Here is a 12,249-nt window from a genome sequence, read left to right as displayed (position 1 = left end):
ATGGCAGAGCAAAATATGACTTTGGCATGACTTTGGGCAATTTTTGGCATGATGGGTCCAAACTCAGAAATTACACTTCTAAGAATTCCTGGGCAGTGCCAGACACCCCCCACTAGTCCTTTATATTTTGCAACGCTGTGAAAGCTTCCCCTGCAGAATTTCTTCCTGACAGATACGGTGGCAAGCTCTACCTTGCTGCCCTCTTTTTTCATTTAGTTAATAATGATGACTTGGAAACATTTCCCTCTGCAAATGGAAATCCTCAATCACTTTCATGGAAAGCGAGTTCAGGAGCTTGTAATGAAAAGCAGACCAACCTCCGCTCCGGCTGCCTGGTAGCCTCTTGTTCGAGTCAGCCGACCTTCGTACTTCAGTACAATCTCTTTGGCTTGTCTGCCAAGGAAGACAAGAGATTCATTTCGCGTGGCCAAAATCTCATTACATCCCCAGCTCCTGACGTCCCCCTCTCATAAATAACATCTAACGAACTTGCCAAGGAGCGCAAATTACTGCTGCAAAATGCAACCTTCCCCTCCCTCTCTATACTTAAAAGAAATTGGAGCATTGCAACAATGCTAAATCCATACCCTCCAACACTTCTCTGATGAAAATAGGGCCATTAATTTGCAGGATTTCAGAGGGTGGTTTTCTTAGTTCTACCAGATAACAAACAAACAAACAATTTATTTATTTATTTATTTATTACTTATACCCCGTCCATCTGGCCAGGCCTCCCTAGCCACTCTGGGCAGCTTCCAGCATGATATGAATAACACAATAAAACATCAAACATTAAAAACTTCCCTAAACAAGGCTGCCTTCAGATGTCTTCTAAAAGTCAGATAGTTGTTTATTTTCTTGACATCTGGTTGGAGGGCATTCCACGGGGTGGGCACCACTGCCGAGAAGGCTATGTCAGGTCTCCTTCAGGCACTGTAGTGGTTAAACACCTTCTTCCTTAGTTTTTGTTTTCTTAAATTTCTTTGATTAAGAGAAAACATTGAGTGGAATTACAGACCCTCCAAGTGTCCCTGTTTTCCAGGGTCAGCCCCAGATTTACAGAAGTCATCCCAGTTTCTGATTTGATCCCAGAATGTCCCACTTTTCCTAAGGACATCCCTATTTTCATCGGAGAAATGCTAGAGGTTATGGAGTTATGCGACCACGGAGCCAAGTAAACCTTTAGAAGACATCTGAAGGCAGCTCTGCATAGGGAAGGTTTTTTTTTTTAATGTTGAATATTTTATTAAGTTTTTTAATGTATTGGAAGCCGCCTAGAGTGCCTGGGGCAACTCAGTCAGATGGGTGGGGTCAAATTATTGTAATTATTATTATTGAATAGGGCGCCCCTACTGTTGACTTACAGAATTTTACCTACTGCTTATCACTAGGCAGATGCAGCCATTGATTTGTTTCTTGGAAAGTGTATATTATTTGAGATCACAAAACCCACAATGGTTTATGTTTCAGAAATTACTGATGTTGTTGGAGAATTTCCATTACCTTAACGCCCTGAGTTTCTGCCTCATGGGCCAGGGTCTGCAACGGATGTTGGCCATGATCTCCTTCTGAAACTGTATGTTCTGGAAGATCTGTTCTGGGTCACTGCTGTCAACCTTCTCATCCCCATTATCTTCATCTGAGTTGCTAGGTATGCCCGATATCCCATGGTACACACACACACACGCACGCATACACAGACACACACACACACACACACACAGAGCAAGGTGAGTTATTATCACAGTGATTTTTCAGCCAAAAGCAAAAGGCTGCATCAGTAAAACATACAGGTTGCATCAGTGTAGATAATCTAGAAACCCCCATCATACAAACAGATGATTGCATATTTCAATCCTTGTGACTCTGGTACTTGATTTAGTCTACCTTTCTGAATGCTTCTGCACTTTAAATAGCTGACAAACACAGCCCCAAACACCACAATTCAACACATCTCTAATCAGACATGGCTCAGTTTAATGGGGCTTACTCCCAAGTAGGGAAATGTAGCCCAGGGAGGAAATTCAGCTCAGGTCACATTTAAAGACACATCTATCACATTTTCACATTCAAAGCAATAAGAGAATAAATGAACCAGCCATCTTTTATTCACAGTTATCCGAATTTTTTGTGGTACAGTTTTCCAACCAGTGTTGACAAAAATTGCATATATTAGGAGAAAGTGTGCACAACAACGGACATATTAGTGAAAATAACTTACAAAATTATAGTAGAATTATATTGCTTGCAGAAATGTGCACATTAGTCAAAACTGTATTTAAAATATGCTTACTGGGAGAAACCTGCAATAAAATGATACAAAAAATTTCCTGGGGAGTTTTTATTTTCCTTAAGAAAATCCCAAATTGCTGCAGAAATGTGGAGAACTGGATTTAAGATTGTTAAAATAAGAAACCAAGAGAACCGAAATTGCCTCAGATAAGCAGGACTACCTGTCTTTCTGACTCCAAGGCTTGACCAAAGCACTTTATTTGTAGACCAGGGCAGTTAACTTTTTTTTTACTAAGTGGGCTGCAAGAGTACTTTGTCATGGAACCCACAGGCTGTACTTGTCATGTTGGGGGGGGGTGTGTGTGTGTCAAAATTTGAGTGCCCCCCCGCCCTCATGCTGCCTTCCCAAAGCCGGATAAGTGATGTGGCAGGCTTTGGGAAGGAGGCATAAAGCTCTCCCAGGGTCCTAGTGCCCTCCCACCTTCTTTCCAAAGCTGGGAAAGGGCTCACTAGGCTCAGGGAAGAAGGACGGAGGGCTCTAGGAACCTGCCAGAGCCCTCGTGCTTCCTTTCTCATGCCCAGCAACTCTCTTACCTGGCTTTGGGAAGGCAGCACAAGGGGTTTGTCGGGGGGGGGGAGTTAAAATGTTGCCGAGGGCTGGAAAAAAGGCCTCGAGAACTACCTGCATTTTGGACCTCCCTGCTGTAAATACGTGGATCCATAGGACTGAAGTGGCATGCCTGTGTTTTCTATTACAAGCGTTTGCTGCACATTTAATTGCAGCTGTGCATCACCTTCCATCTGAGCCACACTGATAAGACAGTGCTCCTTTCTAGAGGTGCGTGTATGTGTAAATAAAAAAAGAATAAATGACTGAAGGCCATCAATTCCCCGGGACTGTGAATAAACGGTTCTGCAACCAGATCCTCTGCATATTTAGCCAGATATAGGTCCCCCAATTGGATTTGCTTCGAAGTAAATATGCATATGGTGAAGATGGCAATCTTAGTTTTAAAATAGCAATATTATTCCTCTGCCACTGAGGCTGCCATCCTATATATTTATCTATTTAGAGCATTTGTACCCCACTCTTCATCCAAAAAGATTCCCAGAGGGGAAAACATACAATCAAGAGAGTCCCTATCCACAGGCTTACCATCTGAAAAGAATCCATAACACACAAGGGAAAAGGGACAGGGAGGAAAACAATCCTATATATGCTTACTTGGGAGTAAGCCTCACTTAGCTTATTTGGAGTTGATTAGAGTTGATACACACAGGACTACACTCTGTGGGAAGTAGGTAGCATGCAACCAATCATGTGCCTGATTTATTCTTTTTAACCAAGAGTCATTGCTAACAATTTCCTGTTGCACATAACAGGGGCAGTGTGGTGTAGTGGTCAGAGGATTGGGTTGGGACCTGGGAAACCTGGCTTCAAATCCCCACTCAGCCATGAAGTTTGAGCCAGAGTCATTATCTCTCATCCTAACCTACCCCACAGGCTTGTTGTGAGGGTGGAATGGGAAGAAGGAGACCTATGTAAGTGGCCTTGAACTCCTTGGAGGAAAGATAGGGTACAAATATAACAACAATACTACTACTAGTCGTAATAATAATCATCATATACTGTACATTTACTGAATTCAGACAGCATCTAGAGGCATAAACTGCATGGACAGTATTCCTCTCTGTAATGGTGGTTGTGAAGATGTGTGTGCGAAGGAGATGCAGAGAAGACCACACTTTCCTACGTTCATAAAACGAACCTCCGGACAAATAAACAACCAAGGAGATTTAACCACTTGCTACCCTGCTGAAATCAATCAATAAAGCTGGGATCTTTCAGAAATAGAAATGCACAGCAATGGAGTTCAACACTGGAAGTGCAGAGAAACAGCACCTGAAAACTTGCAGGCAAAGGAGATTTTAAAATGCAGGTTCCTGCGTGCATCATTTCAGGGCATTACAAAAGGCCAGTTGCAAAAGCAGTGCTTGGATTAGATTGTTAATTTGGACTGCGTGGGTGCTATATCCAGAATAGTTTTCTGAGTGTGTTCATTTTTAAACCATGTGTTAGACTCCTTGGGTGTCTGAGTGACAGAAGGAGGGACATCAACGATTTTCTAATAATAAGAACAAGGAAGTAGATGTGAGGTGTGTGTGTGTGAGAAAGAGAGAGAGAGAGAGAGAGAGAAATAAAATCCCCAAAGGGACTATGCTCTTGTACTCTGGTGAAGCCTGCCAGGCAAGGATGAGAGAATCAGCACCCAATTAAATTCCCTCTCTTAGGGCTCCTCCAGACTGTCACTATTTTGTGCTGCATACCAGAAATTTAGCTTTGTGCAACTGAAGTGGGTTGAAGTGCGCTGTCACCCAGGTGAAGCAAAGTCCCTTTAAAAAATATATATGAATCTGACTTTTTGCAGTTTCGAAAGTGACAAGGAAAAGCACTGAAAAGGGTGACATGAATGAGTAACATGAAGATGTATAAAACACCCTGTAAGCAAATCAGGATGAATGCAGGACAAATTCACCCTATAAACAAGAATGCTTAATAAGGACTGGATAGAATCTAACCTCAGCAGCAGCTTTGTGAAAGCAACCCTGAACAGGTGCAGGATACTGGCAGTCTCTCTTTGCACCTGGTTCCCCATAGCCTTTCTAGTCTAGCCTATCCTATCCAAAGGCAATCTCTCACCTGTGGGGTGGTTCCTGGTAGGTGTAGATGCTGGCATGGCGCTTCACCGTTTTCGACCTCTTGCAGGACTTTGCTGAAGAAGCACCTCCAGACGACATCTCAGGAGTTTCTGGGTGTTTCAAAACTCAGGGTTTTGAAAGGCAGCAGCAACAATCAGATCTTGAGAACGTGGGGGGGAAACATTGGGTACCACCAGGTATCTCAAAGCAGAACCAGAAGCTGACAGATCTTGAAGTGGACTCCCTTATTTCCCCTCTTGGTGGCATCTGGCAGTCCTAAGTCTGGGAAAGACCAGAAAGCTGGAAACACAGACAAAATCTTAAAGGTACAGTGCACCAGAGCCTGTAGAACAGTGGCAGCAGCGATGTTTGATCTCCTCCTTCACATCCAAGGGGGCAGCTGCAGTGCTCCTGGTCTGTTGCAGCAAAGAAAAAAGAGACCGAGTCTCATAGCACTGTAAAGGCAAGCACATTTATCAAGGCATGAGCTTTCCCACGGAAGAGCCTGCATCAAATGATGCAGCCTGCTCCGGACGCTAGAAATAAATAAAACCCCGAGTCAAGAATGATTGTGGCCGCCATTTTAAAAGGGTAATTTTGCAGCGTTTGCATTTCAAGTGAGTAACACCGGCGCTTCCTAAAGCTGTGCTCTGGGGGAACCTCGTGTCAGGGCAGGTGAGGAGCCTGTTGGAGGTGGGCTCTGTTCACCCTCCTTTCGGGCTCTGCATACCCACCCATACGCCAGCTGCCCAGTCCACCAGGGGGCAAAACACTTGCCCTGCCCTGGGTACTGGCAACCCACGCTACACCACTGTTCCACAGTATGCCACATTCCACAAACACACACACAACCCTCTTTCCATCCATCGAAGGCATTATCACAGCTCACAGACACATTTCAGCCAGGCAAAAGCACTTGAGAGTTCAAGGCAGGGCCAGTAAGGCGTCCTGGGGAGAGTCCTGAGGGCCAGATAAACATGCCTGGAGGGCCACATTCATTTCTTATTGAGTCCTCTGGTTGAGATTTTGCAAGGATGTGAGGCTTCAGCTGCCTATATTGGGCACCCACGGCCTTTGCACACTTTATACATCTCCTCTCTCAAGACGGAACATTAAGTTCTCTCCACTAGATTTGTAGCTGAGGGCAGCTTGCTTTTCTTCACACTCCCAGCTAATCTACTGTGTCATTGTTAGCTGGAAAATGTCCCCTTTAAATGGCCATAGTTAAACCCTGTGTGCATTCAGGCAGGCAACCCAAATGCAATGGCTGGACTATTCTTCTCTTACCCAACCTGTTTTGTCGCTCTTTTGTAGCCATACTAAGTTTTTCAGTAATATTCTCTCTCATGATTTAGAAGCATCAGGTGCTTTTAAAAGTGTTGTTTTGAAACCAGTGCAGCTTTGGAAGGTTCATTCCACCATCTTGATTCAAAATTGCGTTCAAATGCATCCAACAGGTGAGAACTTGCTCCTTGATCCCAGGAAACCATTGTGCAAAAATATATGGTGTCCAAACCTATAACAAACAACTTTCATGAACACTCACTCACACACACATTCTTGTGCTGGACATGTTTTGTCCTTATTGTTAGAAAAAGTGCACTATAATGATAATAAATTAAGCGAGACCCTTTCCTCATTCATTTCTCTCTCTCTCTCTCTCTCTCTCTCTCTCTCTCTCTCTCTCTCTCTCTCTGCCACCTCCTACAAAATTGCCTGGCTGGCATAATTGCCAATCAGACCACATATTAAATTCAAGCACAAATAAGCAGCCAAACGTCACATATATATCAGCTCCAAAATACCCTCCTCCAATCTCTCAGCTGCAAGGCTTATCTCATGTTCCCAGATGGAAATGGGTTACGATAACTGTGTAGAACATCACAGAAACCCATGAAATTCTGTTTTGCTCATAAACTGGAGTCAAGCTGCCGGATAGCCCCTTTTTATGCCGGTGCTAGATAAACCTCTCATGTAATGATTTAATGACAATAAAATGAAGCAATTAGATCGGCTGATGGACCAGTCTAGTCTCAAGCATCAGTTAATAGTCTTGAGCACCTACTTAGGGATGGGTGAATCTGGCTATTTTTGACCCATGCCAATTTAACATGTTTTCATTCATAATTCCATCCCATTCCCTGTCCGCATTAATCTGCAAATTAAATGCATATTTAAATTTGTAAAATTTTAATGAGTATTTTGTCACACAATCGTATTTAAATGCAGCTTTCATTTAAAAATAATAATCTTTAAATAAATTAATGGGAAACCAATTATTTTGTTATAACCAACAGAAATGTCTAGAACAGTAGTGAGGGACTTGTGGCTCTCCAGATGTTATTGGACTCCATCAGCCCCAGTCAGCATGGCCAATGGTCAGGGGTGATGGGAGGTGCAGTCCTGTGACAGCTGGAGGGCCCCAAAATCCCCATTCTTTAGTTTAGTACCGGGTTTCCCAAACTTGGCTCCAGCTGTTTTTGGAATACAATTCCCATCATCCCTGACCACTGGTCCTACTAGCTAGGGATGATGGGAGTTGTAGTCCAACAACAGCTGGAGACCCACGTTTGGGAAACTCTGCTTGAGGACCTTGTTACCAAGCCCAACTTCCTGTGTGTGGATTTAAGAGTACGTGAACAGCATCAGAAATGGATAAAATGGAACAAGAACAGCAAACGTTGAGTTCAGAAGCTTTTACTTAAAAGGAATACTGTACCTTTCTGCAATAAATAATAATTTCCTTAAACTGTTCCTTTGAAGCGCCCTTCGATGCTCACAGCCACAACAGAAGGCTTCCTCAAACTCGGCCCTCCAGATGTTTTGAGACTACAATTCCCATCATCCCTGACCACTAGCTAGGGATCATGGGAGTTGTAGGCCAAAAACATCTGGGGGGCTGAGTTTGAGGAAGCCTGCATAACAGCTTAAGTGGGGCCATTTTTCAGGACTACCTAGACATGATGTAGTTCCCTGCAGAGACAACATATCCCGCAGCTACATTAGCAGGGCCCCTTGGAGCTGCCCAGGTCTACCGGACCGGATTCCAAGCTCCCCGCTTACTTCAGATTCTGAACTAACTTTGCTGGCTGCCCCTATGAGACTAAAGATCTCAGACGAGCATCAGATAATATACAACCTTGCATGTGTGACTCCAGTCAGACTGTCTTTCTCAGGCCCTTTTGAAGGTAGGCTGGATGTCACAAATATATTCATCCCATCAGGGACTTTTCTGAAAGCATTTTAATTTGATTATTTGGCATTGAACCTGAATCGCTGGAAACCAGGAGCAGGATGCAGCTGAAATGCAGAAGGTAGAAATTTGGAGGCAATTGGCAGAGATACAGGAAAGGGGGTGGCTGTCATAAGTGGTCCAGCAGAGTTCCTGCCAGTATAATGAGTGGGCACTGAAAGAAGCAGGGTTGGAAGAAGGGAGCAGTGATCTGGGAGAACCTGTAACAGCCAGGAGACAAAAGGTGGAGGCAGGAGAAGCTGCTGGATTGGAGAGTGAAGCACAGGTGCAGGAACGGGGAGAGAGAGGTCTCTCCTATTCCACTGTCTCCCAGAACCAGAAGAGGATTGCAGTGAGAGGAGCAGAAACAGGTTATACACAGGCAGGGTTGTCTTAAGCATATGCGGTGCCGGGGTTCAAAGATCCACTGGGCGCCCCCCCCCCGGTTGCCCAGTCCCAGGCGCGCAGGAGGGTGGAGCCGGCTGGCCGCCTCAGCGTCTCGCTGGCTCAGTCGCTCTTGAACTCACGGCACAGAGCTGCCCACAGCAGAAGAGCCCGCCACAGCGCTCCAACTGACAGGCGGGCTCTTCCCCGGACTCAACTCTTTGACCCCGGACTCTTGGCCTGGCGCCCAGGTGCCCCACACCCCTAGCGCCTATGGGTAAGACAGCCCTGCACACAGCCGTAGTCTTTGCCTGGTGGCGCACAGCTCAAATAAAGGAGATACATAAGCTGAAGTTGGGGCCGGGGCCTCTCTGTTGCGGCCACTGCCCCATTGAGTGCACACCTAGGGGTAGCTGAGAGACGCAAGACTGATGGTCATGCCTTCCTCTAATGTGTAAGTCTACTTTTGGCAATAATGATTTAATTCCTCGCTCTGGACATTCCTTGCCTGACAGTGCTGCGACACTCATTCTTTTATTAATCAAATTTCTATCCCGCCATTCCTCCCAGTCTCATTTTGCTGCATTCGCTGGGGGATATCCAACACTGGCCATAATAATTAGTTCATAAACTATTGAATTCAGTGGCTCTTTTCTTAGTAGGACTCATGTTGAATACTATTCGTTCTCTCTTCTCTTTTTTTACTGCTGCCTGTGGTGGTTAGGGAGGCCACAGGTCCAACTTCACAGAGGACAACCCTCTGTTTGAATGGTGGTTTGGTAAAAGTGTGTGGTTTAAACATCAAGAACCAGAAGAGGGACCACAGAGGCCTTGAAGTTCCCCATCAGCAGTTAGCAGTACTTGGACCACAGACGGGAGCAGGCCCATAGGCTCCCTGGTCACAGTCTTTCCCACTATAGAGAGATGGATTGTGCTTCTGTTGAAAGCAGTTGGGGGGAACCTTTGGGCTGTCCAGACATGGTTGAACTACAACTCCCACCAGCACCAGCAAGCATAGCCAATGGCCAGGTGTGAGGGGAGTTATAGTTCAGCCAAATATCTGTGCGATACCAAGCAAGAAGAAGCCTCTGGTAATAAACATTACAAAATGAATACAATTGATCCATTTTGCTTCCAAGATAAAACACCGAGATACATAAAAAGCGGCAACAGGCAATCACTGGGGTTTTTGGAAGCAATGAAATATAGTAATATCTCCAGGACATAAAATTGCTCTGTGACTCGGGCACATTTTGTGTTGGACGACCTTGAAATTTCCTGAGTCATGACCGCTTTCCACATTCAGTTTCTAATGCCTGCCCTAAATCTCACACACTGTCATGCTTCTCCATGCTCCATGCACTTTGTGCTTCCCTGCCATGGAAGGATCTCCACATAAATTATAAAGGAAACGGAGCAGAGATGTAATCACAGCGCCCAGTACTACCATGGCAGAGAGAAAGCACCAGACAAAAGGGAGCAAGCCAAGGGACAGGGTTTAAATCAATGTCACTCCACTTGGTACAACGGATACAAATGCTGAAACCTGCCCCGCTGCTTCCAAAGCAGTCCTAGATTATATCATCAGACAATCATGTGACCTCAAGACTTGGAAGGCAAAGGCTGTTTCTGACCATCAGGGGAAACGGAATCCTGATGGGAGACCTCAAATTTATGCTGTTTTTGTTTTTCCCTTTGAAAAACAAATATTAATTACATAGGGTGGTATCCTACAACCTGCTGGGCTGCCCTTAAAACCCTGCAGAGGTGGTTGGTTGGTTGCCCATATCTTCCTCCAGTTCTGCTTCACAAGTGGATCCCAATGCAGGATCACAGGCTCATGGGGTATAACAGATGCTTGAGCATGGCATAGTCAGTAGACACGGGTATTAGAGACATAGTTAGGGCCATGGGTGGAGCCTCAGGCTTGCCGATTAGAAAGTCAGCGGTTCAAATCCCCACGATGGAATGAGCTCCCGTTGCTCCGTCTCAGCTCCTGCCAACCTAGCAGTTCGAAAGCACACCAGTGCAAGTAGATAAATAGGTACCACTGTGGCGGGAAGGTAAACGGTGTTTCCATGCGCTCTGGCTTCCGTCACGGTGTCCTGTTGCACCAGAAGCAGTTTAGTCCTGCTGGCCACAAGACCCGGAAAGCTGTCTGTGGACAAATGCCGGTTTCCTTGGCCTGAAAGCAAGATGAATGCCACTGCCCTATAGTCGTCTTTGACTGGACTTAACTATCCAGGGGCCCTTTACCTTTACCTTAGTCAGCAGAGGTCAGCCAGGCCAGGCACTGGTTTCTTTTCAGGTTGTGCAAATCTTTCGATTTTGCTCAGATATCAAGCAAATGTCTGCCAGTATCAAATATTCAGCACCTCTACCGCTTTGTCTGGAGAGCAGCTTTGGGGCTGGGAGGACGAGAGGCTAATCTGGTTTCCAGCATAATCAGATTTGGTATCTGTAACATGATCTAATGTGAAGCCACCATATCAATAAGACAAACAGCATTCACCTCTCAGAAAAAGCAGCAGGCCCAGCGGAACAGACACAACAGCTGGTATCCAGGAAACCTCGAAGATAAACCGCTGCTGCTGCATTTCCAAAGGGGACTGAAATTGACATCATTTTATTACAGAACAGAAGATCTGGAAATCTGCCCTGTCTATGCCATCCCTGGAGAGCTGCGGCACTGGCATGGGAAGATGCCATATCATCTGCCTGTGCATTTAAAAAATCAGTGTTGCAGTGCAGACAGGAGAGGGAAATGGATCAGGTTCACCTTTAAAGGTGAACCAACCTAATTTGCACTTTCAGAACGTGAACCGAAACGCAGGGCTGTGCACGGCCCCCCACTGATTTTCCCCATTGTCCTGATCCAGGAGCCCCTAATCAGAGTGATGTTGCCTTGGGTCAACCCAGGGACCACCTGCCTCACCCCAGATCCACCCCCAACATAATTTGGGGGTTGGGCTTTAACATATAGTTGGGAGGGGGGAAGGGGGGGAGACACTGTATCTCATTCTCTCCACCCAGCTGACCAGGAGTGGCCAGGATTTGATCCTGCAGGGTGCTGCTCCTTTGCTCGTGAAGGAACAGCAACCAGCACCATGAAGCTGGTAAGCTTGGACTACTGCAATGTGCTCTACATGGAGCTACCTTTGAAGGCGACCCGGAAATTACAACTAATCCAGAATGCGGCAGCTAGACTGGTGCCTGGGAGTGGCTGCCGAGACCGTATATCACTGGTTCTGAAAGACCTACATTGGCTCCCAGTACGTTTCCGAGCACAATTAAGTGTTGGTGCTGACCTTTAAAGCTCTAAACGGCCTCGGCCCAGTATACCCGAAGGAGCGTCTCCACCCCCATCGTTCTGCCCAGACACTGAGGTCCAGCTCCGAGGGCCTTCTGGTGGTTCCCTCCCTGCGAGAAGTGAGGTTGCAGGGAACCAGGCAGAGGGCCTTCTCGGTAGTGGTACGCCCTCCCATCAGATGTCAAGGAAATAAACAACTATCTGACTTTTAGAAGATATCTGAAGGCAGCCCTGTTTAGGGAAGCTTTTAATATTTGATGAATTGTTGTATTTTAATATTTTGCTGGAAGCCACCCAGAGTGGAAAACCCAGCCAGATGGGTGGGGTATAAATAATAAATATTATTATTATTATTATTATTATTATTATTATTATTATTATTATTATTATA

At 45.5% G+C, this 12,249-nt stretch overlaps 1 protein-coding gene across 1 annotated transcript in view; it reads right to left on the bottom strand.

The window, feature by feature from the left end:
* Positions 1 to 5,103, bottom strand: part of TMC3 (transmembrane channel like 3) — a 29,342-nt gene extending 24,239 nt beyond the window's left edge. Inside the window, exons 1-3 of the mRNA XM_033167399.1 lie at positions 4,934 to 5,103; positions 1,504 to 1,647; positions 318 to 393 (exon numbers count right to left, since the gene is read on the bottom strand). Coding sequence (XP_033023290.1) covers positions 318 to 393; positions 1,504 to 1,647; positions 4,934 to 5,031 — 318 coding nt within the window. The 5' untranslated portion in view covers positions 5,032 to 5,103. The remainder of the gene's footprint in view (positions 1 to 317; positions 394 to 1,503; positions 1,648 to 4,933) is intronic.
* Between the last annotated feature and the right edge of the window lie 7,146 nt (positions 5,104 to 12,249).

Source organism: Lacerta agilis, chromosome 13 (genome assembly GCF_009819535.1).
Source record: "Lacerta agilis isolate rLacAgi1 chromosome 13, rLacAgi1.pri, whole genome shotgun sequence".
NCBI lineage: Eukaryota > Metazoa > Chordata > Lepidosauria > Squamata > Lacertidae > Lacerta > Lacerta agilis.
This window is presented reverse-complemented; position numbering and strand designations above follow the sequence as displayed.